The sequence below is a fragment of the Ochotona curzoniae genome, unplaced genomic scaffold (assembly GCF_017591425.1).
Source record: "Ochotona curzoniae isolate NIBS_2020 unplaced genomic scaffold, NIBS_Ocur_1.0 scaffold_4683, whole genome shotgun sequence".
In the NCBI taxonomy this organism is placed as follows: Eukaryota; Metazoa; Chordata; class Mammalia; order Lagomorpha; family Ochotonidae; genus Ochotona; species Ochotona curzoniae.
The window spans coordinates 20,128,894-20,150,181 of NW_024467121.1; the positions used below are offsets into that span (position 1 = coordinate 20,128,894).

At 40.8% G+C, this 21,288-nt stretch overlaps 1 protein-coding gene across 2 annotated transcripts in view; it reads right to left on the reverse strand.

Annotated features, from left to right (window-relative positions):
- The window catches only part of FRMD4A (FERM domain containing 4A), a 546,990-nt gene that overhangs the window by 392,479 nt on the left and 133,223 nt on the right, over positions 1-21,288 (reverse strand). The window contains exon 1 of one of the 2 annotated variants that reach the window (XM_040967963.1): positions 18,346-18,536. The exons of the other annotated variant lie outside the window; for it this stretch is intronic. Coding sequence (XP_040823897.1) covers positions 18,346-18,378 — 33 coding nt within the window. The 5' untranslated portion in view covers positions 18,379-18,536. Of the gene's footprint in view, positions 1-18,345; positions 18,537-21,288 lie in introns of those variants that run through there. 2 annotated transcript variants of the gene reach the window in all.

Here is a 21,288-nt window from a genome sequence, read left to right on the forward strand (position 1 = left end):
TCCTACCTCAAAATTCCTCCCTTTTTTTTTTTTTTTTGACATGGGGTAGTGCGGAAAGGCAAATTTAGCACTCCCTTCAGGACCTATAGCACAGTCACAATAGACATTTGTGCCTAGGAATTCCTCTGAGAATTCATCCAAAGGGGATAAGGAAGCAGGGATCCACAATCCCGAGAATTCTTTCTTACTCTTCTTGCTCCTACCTGTTGTTGTTTTTGAATCTATAGTGTGGTCAAGTGAATCTGACAGCACAAATAATTATCTTTGCTCTGCATCAAATATAATATTTGTTCTACAAATTAAAAATTGCAAAACCTTGATGGGTTTCTGCTCAAACATCCCACCACAATGTTCATTGGCAATACAGCCTTTCATTCTACTGTCTGCACCATTTATGTTGGAACACTGTCTCTGCATACCTTGCATCATTTGAAAGGGGCTGGGGAATCTGTTTTGAAAGATGGAATGGTCAATCTCTAAGGCAAGCTTCCAAACCTTGTGGATGACCATCCAGAAAAACTGAAGACAGTAGAATGAAAGGCTGTATTGCCAATGAACATTGTGGTGGGATGTTTGAGCAGAAACCCATCAAGGGCGTGGTTCTGGCACACACAGGTGATGGTGTGACTACAGAAAAGCACAAATAGTTAAGAACTATAGATACAGAAATGACTGAATTTGGATAAAGGCATGAAAACAGACTCTCAGAATCATCTGCTGACATCCTTTATATTGACCAGGGCTTGGAGAAATTATTGGTGGTGGATTGCTCTGGGAGTGCAAAAGAAAGGAAATCTGGGTGACATGAAGAATGATGTTACCATGAACAGACATAATTAATATAGAAACAGAACAAACACAAGTATAATGTTCATGGAAACTGAAATTAAGACATAAATTAATTCTGGCACAAAATTTTCTGAAATCCTTTCATGGTATGAATTTTAATGAACTTTTTGAGGACGCACCAAATGCAAGCTTCATAATTTTTAATGCACCAGAATAAGTTTATCTTTAGTTCAATCTTCACAAACTTTTAAGAATACATTAGAACAAGTGGGAAAAAGCAGCAGCACCACCTGGTATGAGCCAAAACTGGTAAGTAAGAAAGCATGATAAAGAATTCTAATTCCAACTCTACTATTGAACCATTAAGTAACTTTCAGAACATTCTCTCTCTTCCAGGTCAAACACCTCATTTTCTGTAGGTCAATATAATGTACACAATTAACTAATAATACTCGCAAATTTCAAAATTAAACTCTTCATACAGTCCACAGAGAATTCCAGATCCATTTCTGAGGCCTGCACTTTTAGAGAGTCAGGAACAAGGACTAATGGTCATATACTCCAGAGGAAGGCTCTAGGCTAGGAGAATGTTCAGCAATAACACATCTATTTGAATTATTCCAGTCTTTATTTTACATATACTAATAACCATCATTATAACAATACTGTTGTTGAAAATATTAGAGTATAGTAATGATATCTGACAAAATTACATTTACTCTTATTTACTCTTACTTGAGGAGGAAACTGAGTGTCATGTTCAGCATCATAAGGTAATACTGGGATTTGAATTTGCACCACCTCAACCCAGAAGCTGGGCTCTTCATCTTTCTTTACCTTATCTGATAAAAACTAAGCCCCCAAAACTGGGGTTGTTCAACTTGTTTTTAAGCAAGGACTTAGGGTCTCTGACAAGAATCAGAGCATTTTCATCTGAAAAATGAGTACTCAGATGAGAATAAAATACAATCACTGGATCTCAGGCCCTTAAAGGCAGATTTCAGATGAAAGCTAGAACACTTTCCTAACAGTACAATCTAGCAATGAAAGAACCAACTCAAAAAACCTTGCAATCTGCAGGGTGTGTGATCCTGAGTAAAACTTAACATCTTTGCCTTGAATTCCGCATCTCTTTAAGGGGCACAGTAACAGGATCTACTGCATAGAGCCATTATAAGGATTAAGAGAGTTAAATACACAGGAATGGTATAAAAGATGGCTCAAAATAAGTATTCAATGAACCTCAGTTGTAGAATTTATCACCATTCCTCTAGTGCCCTGAATGTAGTAGCAGCCAAATCACATGGCAGAAATGTTACAGACTTAGTGTGAAAAACAGGAAGGTCATTTCCTCCTAACACTTGTGAATCCAGAAAATAATATGGCAATGATACAACACAACTGAACCCAGCACAATGTAATATGCAGCGAAATACCATGTAGTATGATGATCAGCTCTCCATTCATCTCATAGTGGTTGGCCTCTATCCTGGCCATTATTAACAGATGAGATAACGAATACCTACCAGAATCCTGACAGTCCAGGGATGAGCTCTCCCAGAATGACCTGATTTTTGCACCTCTCAGAACCCTTACTGACCATGCTAATAACCTAACATGCACTGAACATTCAGCTATGGGCTCCCATGTGTCAGATTCCCAGATGAGAGGTCAGCCCCTGGCGGGGGAAGGGGCAACTGGCACAAGCACAGCTTACACCTTTGCTCACCCAACACATACAGCTCTTGGTTGGCACATGAATCAGTGAACACTGTAGTTTTGTACACGATCAGTTAAGGCAAATGGTGGAGTAGTATGATCAAACATTGTGCTTAATTACACTCAGTATAATCATGTTTGCTTCATTTCCTTTTTACCATTTATAATTTTCTATTTTGCTTTAATTAGGCCAGAGGTATATATGCTTCTATTGTAAGTTTCACCAATGCATAATGTGCCTGAAACAGATGGTCCTCAACTTATGTTGATTTGCTAAAAAATGTTGACTTTAAAACACCACAAATGTGAGATACATGTACTAGAAACCATACCCTAAATTTTGAATTTTGATCTTTACCTGGGCTGGAAATATCACAAGGTTAAAGAACTGATACTCCATTGTGCACCACTTGGCTTAACTATGATAGTTGGTAATTTACATGCATTCAATCAATTTTTAACTTATGATGAACTTATTTATGAGGATGAAAGTCTATTGTAAGAAGAATCTGTATTTACAATTAGCTGTATTTGAGATGTACAACTACTTAGCAGGTTTGCCGAAAATGCCTACATAGCTTAAAGACTGGGATACATTCAGAGAAATGCCATCACCAGAAGATTTTTTTGTCATTGTGTGAACATCACAGAATGAAGTTCTACAAATGAAGATGGCTATGACAGCTCCACCCTTATGGGACCACTGTCATACATGTAGTTCACCTTTGATGGAAATGTCACATGGAGTCTGACCATACCTGACCATACCAACTTCAATACATAGGTTTTGGAACTTTTAGTTCATCAATATCATATTCTCACCCTCAGAAAATGGGGAAGAGGAGTTGTGATGAACACAAATGTACAGGAACAACTATATGAATATACCCCTTGTCTCACGGTGGTCCCCCACCACAGCTGGCTCTCATGCTATGGATCATTACAGCACAGAGTTCAAGGAGTTTGGACAGAATCATGTACATGTAACACATTCCCACTGCTGGTAAAATGAACCCAAACTGGTAGCAAGTGTGAGCATCAGCCTCCTCTTCCTAAAATAATGAGATTGTTGCTCTCATTTCTACCACAACAAAGCTGAAGTGGAACTCAATGTCCTTATTTCATTTGTACAGTTTTTAATGGACTGTCTCACACTGTGCTCCTGTCCAGTTCACTGTTCCCATTTGCATTTCTCCCACCTCTCCCCTATCTCAACCACAGTTTCACTAGATTTCACCTGGGATAGTCTCTTTATTAATTAGAGATCTAGGAATGCAGGCAATGATGTATTTTTTTCCCTCTGCCTGTGAATATTATTCGCTTTCACATTTCTCCTTCCTCCACACCAGGGAGAGCCTGCCGTACTCCATCACAGGTGGTTTCCTAGGAAACATGCTCAGCCAGGGACCCCCAAACCACACATCTCTGTGTCCCTCCCCTCCCTTCCCAATGAGCATTCGCTAATGAAACAAGGTGAAGATACATCAGCACTTTCAACGTGTACTCCACAAAGGCAGGTTACCAATTTCAAGCTCATTCATGGAAGGAGCATGTGATCTGCAGACTGTGGGAAATCCCAGTTTAGAGTCCTATCTACCATCCTAAGCACCAGATTCATCATACACCTGGGAACTATGCACAGTGCCTGGAGGGCAAAACAGATTCCACTGAGCACTGGGAGGAGGCTGGGGCAGCTCCTGTTGGCTGGCACTTCCTGAGTCGGGAACAGTGTCTGTTCCCTGCTGAGAAGCGAATGCCTGACTGAGAGATCACAATCTTTGGCCTCCATCCCACCTGCCGCTACCCCCAGGGAAACTTCATTGACAATTCTGAAAGCTCATTTTTTTGGAGATATTTAATTAATTTCTCTTCTTCCTTTTCCTTTCCTCTGATTCAGAAAAAAATTTTGTACCCTTCAACTAAAGCAAGTTTCTATTGTAGCCCAAAATGTAGATTACTCACTTGCTACCCCAGCTTTTAGGTCACAAGACCCAGGCACAGATGTTGCCTGATTTCCTGGGGGAGAACAAGGTGTGGTATTACTTTTTGTAGGGATTATGGTGATGTAATACTTTATCTCTCAATACACTAGAAACTGTTATAAGATAAATACATATGCAGCCAATGTAGTACACATCCTCACACTTCTATCAGAAATGTTGAAAGAAAGCAGCTTCTCAGTCAATATAAAATTGAGGTTAAACTACTAGAATGGCCAACATCTCCTTGCTTCCCAAACACCTGTTTTTGTGATTTCAAATTTTTTTTCGATTCTACATGTAAATGAGATGAGAGTCTTGCTTTTCAAAAACAAACAAAAAATTTTTAAAAATGTAAATAAACAGTGCATTGAACAAAGGGACACCATGGCACTAGTGTCCTCCTGAAATGCCTTTGTGGAGTCTCTGCATCTCAGCGTGGAGAGAAGAGACTCCCCGGCTGGGGAGGGCAGGCGAGACAGTGTCCACCTGCAGCAGGAGTTTAGACCCTCTTCTCTGGTGGAGGCCCGGGAAGATGGCCATAGAGGGCTCCAGAGAATGCTGGGCTCTAAAGTACTAGGGTCCTGGGGCTTGCAAAGATGATCAACCCCTGTCCTACACCGAGTAGGGAAGAAGACATCATGAGGTCTTAGAAACGAGCAATCGGAAGCGACGGGGATAACGGCAGAGCAGAGCGCTCTTCCCATTTTCCATGCACTATATGAGAATACGTCATAAGGTTTGTGGAAAAAGGAATTAAAAGCCAAGTTTATTTTTGGTGCCAAAACATTGAAATCCACACATACAATAGGCTTTCAAAAATTCATATGACATGCATATTATGAAAACAAATTACGCCTGCATTTCAGGGGTTTTTTTTGGCATCAAAATAAGTGTATACTTTACAGATTATTGATTATTTACTTATTTATTTGAAAGGCAGAATTACCAAGAATGAGGAAGAAACAAATACAGACACAGCAATCTTCCATCCACTGGTTTATTCCTCATATGGCTGCAACAGCAAGGTCTGAATTCAGTCAAAGCTGGGAGCCAGAAACCCCCTTTGGGTTTCTCACAAGGGTGTTAGGGATTAACTACTTAAACCATCTTTCTAGGTAACTTAGCATGGAACTGGATTGGAACCAGGGTAGCTAGGACTCCAAATGGTCCAACATCTAAAGCAGTAGTTTAACCTACTCTGCCACAACATCAGCCTCTCAAAGCTATCTTTTGATGCCATTTGCCACAAACTTTCTGAGCTTCCCACATGTTTAAAAAGTGATAAAACTGAAACCGCTATCCAGAAGAGGCATGAGGACTCAGATTTAAATTAATCCATTCTACCATGATAAGGAAATGGACTTTCTCGAATACCTGAATTTGTGGATACATCAAGACACATATCTACTGTATACACATGTTACTTTTTGTTAATTGTTGCCTCCTGAATCTGCCAGAAAACAGGCATGATATACTAAATATGAACGACCTTCAAAACATTCATGGAAACCTCACATTATCTCATAGTTCTATTTGCCCATGGATGTTTTGAGATGCCCTCAGATGAATGTAGATACTCCCATTCTGTACTCCTAACAGACATTGTTAACCCATCTACCATTTTTTCCCAATTCCACATGCCCAGATGGAGTCACAGGAATTTGGAGGGCTCCGGGCAGCTACAGCAACCAATCAGAATGGGTGTGAAAGAGGGAATTTGGTTTGCTTTCCCAGCCACAGGGTGAGGCCATACCAGTATGTAAGATGAGGAGTATCCACAAATGGCCATTCCCAGTGTGGGCATTCTGACAGAAGTCCTCAGACAGGAAAACAGATGGGGGGCGGGGGTTGTCTTCCTGTTGCTGTTCTCAGCCCTTCTCTATCCACAGGGAAGTGGATTTCCCAGGCTTTCTTTGCCAATTGGCTTTCTTTTCTAATAGAAATACTGGCAGAATGCTGAAGGGCAGGGGAAGGGACAGCCTCTTCGCTTTGCTTCCAATTGTACTGCGCCTCCTTCTGGCTCTCTTCTCCTCCAAAGCTTAGCTATTGCCAAACACTCCCTGCTGTAATTCTAACTTCCATCCAATGGCCTGAGCTTCTGTATTTTGGTGGCCTCAATATCCTGGTTGTGACCCTGCAGCTCTAAGAGAGGTTGTCAGTTTACTAGCAGCTGCCTGGCCTCTCAGCTCTTCCTACATTTAGGTAACTGATTCAATGTCTTGAATGGCCTGAGTTTCACATAGTTGACTGTGGCGCCGGTGTAGTGGCTCAGCAAGCTAATCCTCCATCCTGTGGTGCTGGCATTCTATAAAGATGCTGGTTCTAGTCCTGGCTCCTGCAATTCTGACCCAGCTCCCTGATTACGGACTGAGAAGGAGCAGAGGAAGGCTCAGGTCCTTGGGCCTCTGCACCTACAGGAGGGATCGAGAGGAATGACCTGGCTCCCAGCTTTGGATCAACTCAGCTTTGGCTGTTTCAGTCATCTGAGGAATGAAGCAGCAGATGGATGACCTCCCTCTCTTTCTCCTTCCTCTCTGTAAATCTGCCTTTCCAGTAAAAATGAATAAATTTTTTTAAAAAGAAAGAAAAGAAATAATTGACCACAAAGTGTTTACAGAGGTAGTCCAGAGAAGTCAGATGAGGGAAGTTAGGTCTTCTTCCGGACAAACTGTAAAAGCCCCTATCAGTTTTGAATCAGCTGCTGGGGCATGATGACATAGAGTCTCTAACCAAGGACCGGAAGCCAAAGAGGAGTGACTCACCTCATGCAATCACATTATCCGGTCAATCTGTTTCCCATTCTGATAGCACTGTGGAGAATCTATTTTGAGGTTCTGGCTGTTCTCAGTTCTGCTGCAAGGTTGATTTTTACTTTAGGAATGCACAAGGCAATTGAAAAAGTTCACAGAAAATGAAAATAAAAGACAAACTTATTTTGGCAAAAAAAAATATGAGATGCATGCATATGAGGGATCTTTACAAGTTCATGGAAAAATGTCTATTATATATAGATTCCAAAATTTTTCCTTGTACCAGAATAAAACTTATCTTTTAGTTCTCTCTGTTCATGAACTTTATGAAGTACTCTCATATGGATTCCTTTCAAGGACAACCTATTCCCAGGCCTCTAGTTCTGACTCAACTTTTATCTTCATTTTATTTGCTTAAAAACGTATTAACATAGGGCCCATATTAACAAAGGGTAGCCTAATAGCTAAAGTTCTCACCTTGCACATGCCAGGATCCCATATGGGTGACGGTTCTAATCCTGGCAGCCCCGCTTGCCATCCAGCTCCCTTTTTGTGGTCTGGGAAAGCAGTTGAGGACGGCTCAAGCCTTGTGACTCTGCACCCACATGGGAGACGCGGAAGAAGCTCCTGGCTCCTGACTTCGGGTTGGCTCAGCTCCAGCCATTGCGGCCGCTTGGGGAGTGAATCATTGGATGGAAGATTTGCCTTTTTCTTTCTCCTTCTCTCTGTGTATCTGACTTTCCAATAAAAATGAAATAAATCTTTCAAAATGTATTAACATAAAAATCCTTATGCCCAGAGTTCTGACATAACTATAAATCCAAACAAAATTTTAAATTGTAGTAAAACTATGGAATCAATACAATTCAAATTATCAGCATTGATTTTATTCACTGCTGATATTTTTCAGCTGAAATCAAGATGCTACTTTAAGCACGATCATATTTCTTCCTCCTAAAGTGCTGCTTGAAGGGTCAATTCTCCTGTATCTTTTTCTTGCGCAGACTTCCATAAAATATTAAATAATACAAGACAATGCCTTTAGCCAATGCTGGCCAATATTTGTGCATGAGCTCAAGGTGATATATATATATACACACACACACACACACATATATATACACATGGCAGGACTGTTTGTAATGGTTAAATTTAAACTTCATAATAACATATAAGTAGTAGAATAAGAAACAAAAGTTATAATTCTAACAAAATATTTTGCTTAGCCAAATAACATCCAATCCATTCACATTTAACTATGTAAACAATGTAATTGTGAATGAAGTCTTTCATATAGTCCTTATGCTAAGCTTCAAAATCTGGTGTGCATTTTGTACTCATAGCACATATCAATTCAGACTGGGCATATTTCAAGTACTAGACAGTCACATGGGGGTGGTGGCCACCAAACTAGACAGAGCAGCTCTAACTAATTTATTGGTCTGATTGCAGAAGCCATAAACCTGGTATTTTTCTAATACAGGTAAATTACAAGTGCTGCTCAAAATAGCTTATTTTGACAGCGTAGTTGTTCCCCTGTGTTATGCTGTAATTGAGGTTTTGGCCCAGCCTGGGCCCTCTGGTACAGGCATATTTAGTGGAATGAATGCCCAGAGTGCTTTGACTTCACCAGTGAAAGCTAATGGTTATACACAAAGAACGAATCAGCTCAAGACTTGCCTGTGTTCATGAAGGACAAAGGGTCAGACTGAAGGGGATATGTGGGGTCCAGAATTAAACAGGACTAATGTTATTCCGGTTGTTTAACACACTTTCCCATCACCCAATCTAACATTCGCCTTCAGTGAATTTTTCTTTTTGCCATTCAAAGATCCTCTCTTTTCACCTAATGGCGTGTCTGTTAGGATTTCCTTTGGCTAGCTGCTACAGGATCCACGATCCAATGCACTATGTAGAAATATGTTCAGTTTTGAGTAAATGCTATTATTGTTCAACTCCATCCATGACAGACTGCTTAAGAAGCTTACCCAGGAGCTTTCTGTGATATACTCAATTTTGTAAACTAAATTTACAGTTGCTTAAGAGTCTTTGTGATAAGACAGCAACAGTGCTCCACTCTTACCTTATATCCTAGCACAGCTATTAGCATCACCTTCATAAGCATTAACTTTGAAAGTAAATGGATATACAGAAAACATGTATAGACTTACATTCTCACAGATGAAGTGTATAATTTAGACTAGCATACTGGGAAGTGAAGATAAGTTTTAGTATGCATCTCTATTCCCAACTAAGTTAAATTTACTTTGAGAATAGCATATTAGACTTTCTACCATTATTTATACCTACCTACACTGTCATGATACATGTAAAAAACAGAATGTTGGACTTGTGACTGTTGCTGAAGGACTATACTTTTAGAATATGGGGGAAAACAGTGGGGTGGGGGTGAAAAGGGAGAGAAGATGGGGAGGTGTGTGGGAGAATTCCTAATTGGGTTTATTTTTTAAAAGAGTATTCAATTTTGATCCTTTATTCTTTATGTGATTGATGTTGTATTCTTCCTCTCCAACATTCCTAATACACATCTGAGGTATTTGCATGTGCAGAGGTAGAGAAGTCAGGACAGATGTTAAAGCAGAGAATCATATCTATGCAATTGCATATAATTAACTGAGAATATCATTGTTTTCCCTCTAGTACATGATGATCTGTCTGAAAATGTTTATATTTCTCTAATTTGAACAAAAATTTCATTTAAAAAAAGTGAATTGAGTAAATGCAGAGACTACTAAGGAATCATCAGTTGAAACTCTATGGAGAAAAAGAATAGCAGAGAGCAACATGATCCTTTTGTTTGTATGGTTCTGACGGAAGGAAGTAAATGTACTTCCTGACACTTGCTCTGCATACTAAATAAATCCTTCTTAGATGAATAACTAAATGAGACAGAAGATCCGCCAGATGACTTTTTTCTTCTCAGTAGTTTTGCTACTGCTCCCCTGCTCCTAGCAAATAGGTCTGAATAGAATTGTGACAGTTGAATCAGCTTCCTATATCTGATACATTAGATGTCTTCATTATTTAACCCGCCCATACTGAAATCCATTCCACGTCACCTGTCACACTCTTACTCGAGTTTAATCTGCAAGTGGGGTCAGTGGTTTGAGGCCTCTCCTCTGAGTTTTTCAAGTGAAGCTGTAGCTACCTGGGCCCCAGGATCTGCAATGATGAGCCCAATGGCCTGTGTATTTTCTGTCCCATGGGTCATCCTGAAGGCCTCCACAGAAACTTCACAAAATCTTCTGGGTCAATTGGTGTATGATAGAAAAGGCTTTAAAGCCACCACAGAAGCCTAACAACTACGGCAGTAGCATTTGTGGGCTGTTGCTGGATCTTTGATCTGCCCTTTGGAGCATGCAGCAAGCCTTGCAACCTGGATTGACCCAGGCCTGGTCAGCTAGCAGTGAATGCTGCACTCCTGGGAAACATACATGCCAAATGGGATGCCTGAGATCCAGGTGGGGGTCCCTGGACCTGGACCCGGACCCAGCATTTACATCCTCCTTGCAAGCAGCAGTTCCTGAGTCCCAGGATCTACACTGCAGATGACCTTGAATGAAGTCCATTTCCACAGAACCTACTTAACGTTTTCTTAGGAATCAAGCCATTTCAGGATGCATATGGTTAAAAAACACAAATAGATCAATTATAGAATCAACTAACAATATATACCTTACTCTCTTATTAGTCCTAGTTTATAGCAAGGTGACAGAGAATTGAGCCTATTTTAGTCTTTGGTTTTCATTTCTAAATTGTATGCAGGAAGTAAATGGTACTGGAAAAATGGAGCTGGAGAATTTTAGCTTTAAACCCTGCTAACTCTGTGTGACATATCCATAAATTTTAGGACCTTTCAGAGACTTGGTTTTCAATCTACAAAATAAAGTTGAAAACACATGCTTTCTAAAATTCTTGCAAGAATGAGAGATTTAAAAATAAAACTGTCCTTTTAGTAAACGCTCAATAAATGAAATTGTAATTATTGTCAAAACACATGTAAATAGTATTCTATTAACAAATGAATTTTATTATTAATAACAAGCAATTTATGGCTTGCATAGCAACAGATTCTTACTATGCTATATAAAACTAATACTAATGTTGTATAAATAAAAATATCAAACATATTAACATATACTAAGATATGTTAAATTTTAGTTTATTAGACCTATTTTTAATGTGCTAATATTATATATTATACTATACTATACTATATTATACTATATAATATTATAGTACTATAATATACTATAAACTATTATGTATAATACAGTATATAGTACTATATAGTATAATATTATACTATATTTTAATATAGTGCTCTTCTTAATATCCAGTTACTTAGAAGCACTGATTACTATTATTTTCTAATGCCTCAAGAAAAAAGCTTCTCTTAATATTTTTAGCTAGTTTGTATATTATGAAAAAACCTATCGAAGAATGTCAAACTTTGTGCACCAGTATAAACTTTTAATTGCACGTTTTCACAGATTTTCTGATGTGCACTTGTACAATTGAGAGATTAGAACAAATCCAAACTAAATTCAATGTTCGTCTTTATGGTTTCTTCACCATAGATTCTTATAACCCTGGTACCTATTAAAACTGTTACTATTAGCAATCCCAAAGGACAAAATGGGAAAAAGAAAACAATGGCCTAGAATGACTCATTTGTCAAAATCCTACCTTACTGGTCTTGTACTATGGAAGTTGCCCATACTGAGACAGTTCCACACTGACTTTAACTACCACAATACTGGCTGAGTATCTGGCGTTTTCCGAACTCTGCCACGAGCCCTTAGAGATGCCATGTTTATGCATCTGGTCAGTAAACCGGCAATGAGGGCTTGCAATTTTCCTGTCCCCATGCCATGTCCTTGGCCTACACTGGTGAAAGAGATGCAGATACAGTGAAGTCAGTTATCACGAGACTCACAGCCCACTGTAGAGGTCAGCAAGTAAATAAGTGATCACTCAGGGTGTATGGAAGGCTTAGAACCAGGTTAACAGAACATGCCAAGGGCAACCACTCAGTTGTGGGGTTTTACAGATTTCTTAGCGTGGGCATAAAGGGTCAGGTAGGGAAGATAATACCTTGGTGATAGACCACAGCACACCCTAGAACCTGGAGGTTAAGAAAGCACAGCATTGCCAAGGGAGCAGCAAGTTTCCCAGTGAGTAGAACAAAGGTAGCCCTGTGATTCCCTCAACGTGGAGTGAAGGGAACACCTCCATCAGAGTCCCCCAGCCTTGGGGTGGGAATGCGGGTTCCTGTGCCCCCACCCCCACTCCAGACCTCTACATTTTTAAACAATCTCAGGTGATTCACAGGCTGGACTGCAGCCTAAATGGTTAGGGGCAATTGTCAGGGGTGAGAATGGAGAATGATGAGACAAAGAAAAGTGGTGAGGTCCAGGCTGTGCAGAGTGTGGAGGACCAGGCAAGGGGCCTGAGTTTCCTCTGGGGAATTACTGACAGTGGTGTGTCGATCATAGTTTGCTCATTCCTGGGTTATAACTACTGAGGTGAAGATCTCATGGGAAAACACATATGCAATTTCACAAAATGTAAAGCACGAAAGAATGAAAGTTCTTTTTTGGGGGGGGAGGTTATCTTTTGGCTTATACTGAATCAATTCTTTTTTAAATAATTCGCCAACAGTAACTTTCTTTGAACGTCCTTATCATAATGAGATCTGACTTATTCTACAAAGGCACCTGTGTTATTCCAGGTTTTCCAAGCTAGGTGACAGGATCAAGATCTGATTTTGCAGGCAGTAGGAACTTCCCTTCTGGGTTTCAGCTACAGCACCATCCACAAGGTGCATCATTTGCTTTTCCTACTTGTATTCACAGTGATGGCAATTCGTTCACAACACTTACTATGAGATGCACATTTCCACATGCATTGATTCCTATGTCCATGCTAGAACCTGACAACCTTTATTATCAAGTGCCAATAATATGGGCCTAGACATCTTGATGCTTACTCCAAGTTCTTGCCCCTACAGAGATAAGAATTCAAAGTGCAGGCATCCACATATAAGGTGAAGGCAAGATTTACTTAAAGGAGATAAACACATTTTCAGGCATGAGTATAGGTTATCCCATATGAAGAGAGGGACCCATCTTGAGGGGCCTAGAGAGGAATGTCCAAGCATGGTCAGAGGCCCTACCCTTACTATCAGTCTCTTGTACGAGTTAAAGGGTGGTGTCTTCACTGAATGAACACCATCCTGGCATCTCCTTCCTACTCCCTGGAGAGATGCAGATGCATTCTGTGAGAAGGCACCTGAAGCTAACAGATGAGAAGGCTTAACATTAAAAGGCAGTGTTAACAAACATTCCTGGTCATCCACAACTAACCCCCTGCCTATTCTCCCTACATCTCGAACATTGTAGAGCAATGTAGTTATGTCTTACAATGAGCCCTGACATTTTACATGTGAGACACTGAGGCTTGGAAAAGTGACACCCTAGTAAGCGACAGAACCAGAATTTGAACCCAGGGGTTCTGGGATAAACTGTGGTGCCTCATGCACCAACCTGATAGAAACTAAATACATTGTGCTATTCCTTTCCATGCAGGTATACAAAAGGTATATGGGTAACTACCTTTCACACAAGTTCTGTCCCATAGTTCACATAGACCTTGAAAGGAATTCTTCTGTAAGAGTAAAGTTGCTTGCATCCAGTTGAGTTGAGCAGGCCAATAAATAAGGCTGAAGCTCTTTGTAAGGAACTTGACAAATGCTTCATTCACACATCTATTTCTGGCTTTATTGGCTTCATATTAAAGGTATTTTACAGCACCATAAAAACATAGGATGTGTGTATCAGCTCGTCACGGCTTCTCCGGTAGGCTTACATCATCTACAACAGGATTGATTATACCTCACCTGTCTCTGAGGCCTCAAGATCACACACTGCCTCATTTACTCCTGACAAAACATGCTGCTACCAGGAAACATTTTCTCAAATTTGATCTACAATTGTCATTTTTCTGCTCCAGCAAGTCTCCATGATGATAAAACAAAGGCTGACATTAGCTTGCACACGATCTTGTATTTAGGAATATTTAATTTATGTGCAAGTCATTGTCAAAACCTCTTCGGTTTTCCCTACTCTGGAGAAACCGCTCCTTAGCCCTAGTTCACATAAGTCTTTAAATGAGAGTTTTCAATATTTTATCCTAATCCAAGTATCAAGTAGGTGGAGCACAACGGATCATTTCAGCCACTACTGTTCGTGAAATCCCGGCAAAGTTTCAAGCAGACTGAGCATTATGCTAAGTGGCTTATAGGACTTCATGTGGCTTATTGGTCTAAAAAGCCATAACTTTCATATCTTTATTTATTCTCTTTACATTCATATTGTCTAGAATTTCAAAAATTTGACACCTCATATCTATAAGCTATCATACTTCCAAAACTGCAGAATGGCTCCAAAAAGACAATTCTTGAACAAACTCCAGCTGTGTGTGCAGTGATCTAGCTATGTGTACAGTACACAGCAGCAGCTGCCAGGACACAATTTCTGTGCTCATTTCAAATGCTCATTCTTTACAAGCTCGGCTTCCATTTAAGTATCCCATTTATAAAATGATCTGATCCTTTTGGAAGTTACTTGATGTCACAAATCAGAAACCATTCCTTTGAAAAAGTACTTAAAGTGCTGTAAATGATGCAGCTGAACTGTAAAAGACAGGTTCAGACAGATAAAAATGCACAACCCCTAGGGAGTTAGGTCATTGTTAACTGAATGCAGACATAAAAGGCTACAGTATTGGAGGAGTCTAAAAACCCTAATTAGCATACAAAATAGCCATTAAACTTTTTAAAAGTTGATACTTTACCCTTCTAGAAAAGTTCTTTTCAATCCATCCTATTTGCTGCCCAAACATTTGGTAAAACCACGTTGCAAAATCTAATAGAAACATAACATAGACTTCTAACCAATCTGTCTTCCCTTTCCTGTTCACTCTCCACCCCTTCCTCTATTCCATCTTCTGTCAAAGCTGTGGTTGCTTCAGAATACACCCTTTACATCTGCAAAAATTAAAGACCTGGCCCAATTTCCCACAGCCTGACTCAGGTGCTCACTGCAAATTTTGCAGCAGGTGTTGGCTAACAGAAGTCACAAGAAGCTGAACATGAAGGGGATTTTTTGGCAGCCTCATTCACTAAATACAGTGTGCACAGGATTAAGGAGATCCATTAAGCCTGGAGTATTAAAAGTCAAATTCCAGAAGGGACATATTTAAAGAGTACACAAGGACGATGAATTATACAATTTTTCCTTTATCCTTAGAGTAGGAATGACTCAATCACCTTCTTTACCCTCTCCCTGCCCCCACACCTCTGCAAACATCATTTGTTATGGTTGGAATCCCCAGGTCCATGTCATGGCCTGTCAAGAGGCCAGGCAGAAGTATATCCATCAGCCAGGGGACTCTTTGCGATTGCATTACATGTAAAAGAATAAATAGCATGCTCACTTGAATGCAGCCACAAGCAAAGCTCACTGAGGCCATGTATCACTGACAATGCACTGACAGCGGTGAGCGGGGCCAACTGCTGTCCTCTCTGCTTCTAGGGATGTCAAGGGTGGCCACCAGCCCAGGAGACAGCGTGTGTTCAGGTGCTCTCTTTGCAACTGCTTTAATTTCCATGCTCAGGAACACTTGGTCCAGTCCATTTTGCCACTTCCAGTTAATCTTATGCATATTTATGTGTCAATTATGCAAATCCCAAGATAAAAATGCATTAAGCACCCATAATTTAGACTGGTTAAGTCTATTACACGGCATAATGAAATTACTGCATGATGTCCAATTTACCTCAACACTTTCTTTAAACTGTCAGTAAGTTATTAAATAACCGTAACACACCAAAATTTAGCTCAAGCAGGCTTCCTTTGTCTGACTCATCATGATACCGGGTAGAAAAGAAACTTCAAGCTAAATCCTCACTAAGAGGGAGAGATAAGCCAGGATGGACTTAATGAGGCATAATGTGATCAAAGTTTAAGAATGGCAACACACTGTCACTGATACAAGTTTTTGGGTATTTTTTTAAAAAATCATTGGGTAACGCAACAACACAGGAGAGAGCAACTTAGGAACTAAAGTCACCTCTCTGTGGAATTCTCCTCTTGTAGTCTTACACAGACAAGCCTTGTTCCCTGAGTCATGATGAAACTGTAGGTTACTAAATTAAAATGCAATTTGAATTTTCAATATGAAAATGTCAATGTTCGCATCAGAACTAGATTAGAGGAGGATTCAGAGAAGCCACTTAACACACACACACACAGATCACACGCACGCACACACACGCACACATAACACTTGAGAGCTATGAAAAATTAATTTAAGAGTCAATTTGCTCCATAGAGATTTTATATTTGAACTTTGGTAAGACCCAAAGTGCTTCATTTCACCATTCATTAGACAACATGATAGTCAAGAACCAGGCCATCATGTGAATTCAACTGGCAAACAGACAACAGGAATGGTGTGAACCAGTGATATCAATTTTCCCTCCTCTGCTACAGTATACCATTTTAATCAGCTCACACAATGATTTAAACAGCTCCTGGGCCCTGATACATTTGCATAGAGAACTCACTTCGAAGTCTATGAGAGTTGTACTTGCTTAAGGTTATGACCTGACACCCATAGATCCATGTGTTGAGTGTCAGAGGGTACACAAAACTGGGATGGTCTATCTGAGGCTCTAACTTGAAAAGTTGGCCAAAGGAACAGTTTCCAGGGTCATTCCCTAAAGCAGTCAAACATCATCCTGGGAAATCAAGAGAACTAGGGAGTCAGGAGCATTTACCATTTTCTTGGCTGTCACACGGGCAGACTGAAACAGCGCCTGCTGCCTCCACATCACCCTGGATTGAAGTACGTTGCCTGCAAGCAGAGTTCACCTACACTCTGGGTGAGAACAAACAGGTCACCAAGAGCATCTCAAAGGAGAGCCATCAGCCAGCATTTATAACAAACTTGGACTGGATGGAGCCTGTCCTTCTCACAAATCACCATCAGACAACTGGTGACCACAACAGAGACAGTGGGACTTCTTCGAAAAGGATGGCTTCTTTGTGCCTAGGATCCTAGAAGTAACACTGTGAAAATATTCTAGCCATGCCCATTAACTAGCAAAAAAAAAAAAAAGGTCAGTAACAAAAGAATCTATTTGTGTGTGAATCAACAGAGCATCAAAGAGGTGAGGTCAATCAAAGGCTTATTCTATTGGTTTTAACTCGCTCTGGGTTTAGAGAACTATGGTCACTCTAAAAAAGATTTTTGACATGTATGATTAAATAAATTCTTTCCAGCATTATCTAAAACGTTTGATCCACCCACTTGGAATTGAAGGTGGATATAGCAGATATCAAACAGTCCCTTTCATTAGCTGGGCTTTTAATGGAAAATCCCTTTCTCAAATAAAAGCAAACTCCAGCCAAGGAGAACAAGTGCTCAGACTCCCAAGGAGACTTCCCAGTTCTGAATGTTATAGGACCAAGTTCAAGATTGGAGCAGTGCTCTGAAATCTTCTCTGCAGCTCTGCTAGTTCCCAGAGAACACACACCAGTTTCCAGAATGCATTAACCTACTTTCCTCGGAGAGGATTCCCTCATTCCCCTACTCTGAAAAGGAGGAGGAGGAAAGAGCGCATTTCAAGTGGGAGCTGGGCAAGCTCTTTGCCTTGAACATGTTATCCGTCCCGCAGAACAGCAACATAGCCTGAGCAATCGGTACTTCCTGCAAATGAACAGCTCCGAGGGTTACACAGCCCCAAAGCAAGAGTGACTGCAAATCCCACTAAAATATGGCTGTCAAAAAAACCGAGAGCGAACTCATTGACTAAGATGCCCATTGTCCACACTGACAGATGGCTCTCCCCTTTGCACAGACTGCACTGCCTCGCAGGCAAGCCTATTCTTTGAGATCCGGTTGCATTCGCTAGCCTAGTTCTGAAATAAGACAAAAGCTCAAGCAGCCTCCCGTTCAGGCAATCTTTTCAGTACCTCCAAGCGAAGGCAAAGGAAACCGAGCCACACTTCTCTTACCTTCGTCCTCATTGGAGACAGGAGCCCTTCCATTTTGGCGGAATCCTCATGCCAGTTTCTCTCCTCTGCAAGTTACTCTGTCTGCCAGCTGTCCTTAAGCATCCCACATGAAAAGAGCCATGTCGGGAGCTGCCAGCAGCTCCCCCTTTCCGGGGTGGCGCGACTGCACCACCACCGGTTCTAACTTGAATCTCGAGTGCCTGAAAAGCGCTGTGCCTGCTCCTCGCCCTCTTTCCCCCTTTTTCTCTTCTCCCGCACTCTCTCCTCCCTCTGTCTTTCCATAATCTCCCTATAGCTCTCTGCGTGCCACACTCATTTGACAAATGATCCCCGTCTTGGGTTACACATCTGAGCCAAGAAAAGTGATCTGAACCAACTCACAGGGCAGATTTCCCCGGACAGGAGACTAGGGGAGCTGAGCTTTGCTGAGCATTCTGCCACCTTTAACTTTAGCTCTGCAGCTGATTTCCTCTGGAGCAGACTATTCTGCATGCATGCATGCATTCACTCATTCATTCATTCATTCATTCATTCCTCTTTGAAGAAATGGGACCCTCACTGGTGGGAATGTCTCCAAGTTGATACCAGCAACTTAGCTGCCTTGTCGGCTTGTGTGTAGAAAGCTGAAAAAAAATCTCTACCATGTTAGTGTTTCTAAATATTCATGTGTTCATCCCAGTGTTGCAACAACAGCTAGTTGACTGAAATTTTGGTAGTTTGACCAGATGCTTACAAGCATGTAAGTGCAGATTCTTCTTAGTGAAAGTATTGAACATTGATTTATGGACTCCATTCCTGAACAGCTGAGCATTAAATAATAAGTATGTGTGCTGTCCCAGACTCGAAATAAATCAAGATTGACTGCTTCATTCAGCATTATTGGTCATGTGGAAAAAGTTGACAAGGAAAGAAAAATGGCAACGACCTGGGTCAGAGTCTAATGAAGTTGAAAGATGAATTTTTCTCAAATTTCCTTATGCTTGAAGAATTCTCTATGGGGGAGTTTATTTATTTATTTATTTACTTTTTTTACCACCTCTATTTCAAGTAGTGACTCCTTCATCGGAGCTAGGACATTCCTGTCAGTATAAGGGTACAAGGATACATTCACATCACACATATGATTCATCCCCACATATGCCCCATATGTGAACCCTCAATAATCTTCAAGGTTGATGCCCTTGAGATGTGACTTACCCCTCCTGCTATCTGCTATTCTTGTACCTGATGCCTTAAAATACTTCTAAGGTAGGGTAATACACACTGTTTTCCAAATGCAACCATTAATTGATGGTGTTAACCTACAATTAAGTCACGTCTTTCTCCTGCAGTAGGCATAACTACATTCTGAAGAACTTCAGAAACTACATCAATTATGTTACTCAGCCTCTTCCCTACATTCACATCCTTGGCTAATCTCCTATGTTCTTTTCCTAGCCCTTGTCTACTTCACCTTAGGTTCAAGTGTGTAACTTCATTCTTATTTGCCCAGTTACTCACAGCCTTTGATCAGAATGTTAATATCTTGATGAACCTTCAGAAGCCTCCATATGTCACTCACCCTGTCCTAATAGGAAACATCATTTCCATTTCTGCAGCCCATGGCCCTTATCTCCTTTGTCTTAACAACGTTTTTTTTTTTTTTATTCAGCATCTTAGTGTTTAGGATTCTGCAACCTTTGGTTTATTCATTCACTCAACAAATAATTACAACATCTTTTCTATATTCTGATGATATAGTGGAGGACAGGGCATAACAGGCCCTGTCCCCAGGACCCTGTAGAGGAGTTGTCAGAAACTCAACCAACTCATCATATCTTCCATCTATCACAGCATTATTCCTACCAGCCTCTACTGAAGTTACCTGATCCTCCCGTAGCATTATAAACCTTCTAGTCAGATTCCTGCTTCCACACTCCCAGCTCTACTGTCTGGGTGACTCCTTTCCTATTTGGATACCTATGATCACTTTCCTTGCGGAAAGAAAAAACTGATTTGTTCTTGCAAGAGTTTCCTTCCTTCACCTCCATCTTGAATCCCACTCCCTTCCCTCTTTCCCAAGCCTCTATCCCCCTCAAAGATTTCATCGGGAGAGGGGGATGGGCAGGTAGGGAAGGAAATCACTCTTACTGATTTGTGGTAGAGATGCCATCACTCACCTGCCCCTGGTTCTGGCCCTGGGACATTAAACCTGGCTTGCCACAGCTCATTGCTAAGGCATCTCTCATTCCGCTTCAACAGGATGAGAGCTAAATGGAGTAACTGGAATAAGCTACACCCATGTTTTGCTTTCTGACTTTCAACCTGTTCTAAAGCATTCATTCCCTTCAAATTCCCTCAAACAACCTTCTCACCATGATTTCCAGTCATACTTACTTCTCAAAAGCTTTCTCTTAACTTGTGTTTGTCTTTGGCACAACAACCTCTCCACCCCCACATTCCAATCCCCTCTCTGACCCTAAATCTTCCAAAAACTCCCTTTAAAGTGGGTGGAAGAGATGTGTGGACTATGTAGAACTTAAAAGAGAATCAGCATTATGGTATAGTGAGTAAAGCTGCGGCCTGTAGTGCCAGCATCCTATCCAGATGCCATTTGGTGTCCTGGCTGCTACACTTCTGATCCAGTCCCTTTATTAACCTGGGAAAAGCAGCAGAATATGGCTCAAGTCCTTCAACCCCTGCCACCTACTAAGCAGACCTGGAAGATGCATCAAACTCCTGGCTTCAGCCTTGTCTAGCCCCAGTCAATGTAGCCCTTTGGGGATGAATCAGTAGGTGGAAGATTATCCCTCAGTCTCTCCCTCTCACTGTGTAACTCTGACCTTCAAATGAAACAAAGCAAAGAAAGAAAGTACAGAAAGGAAGGACAAAATATTGATTATATAGTTAAAGCTTATGGGTTTTTGATGAAGTCCAAATATACTGTTTGGTATCAAACAGCCT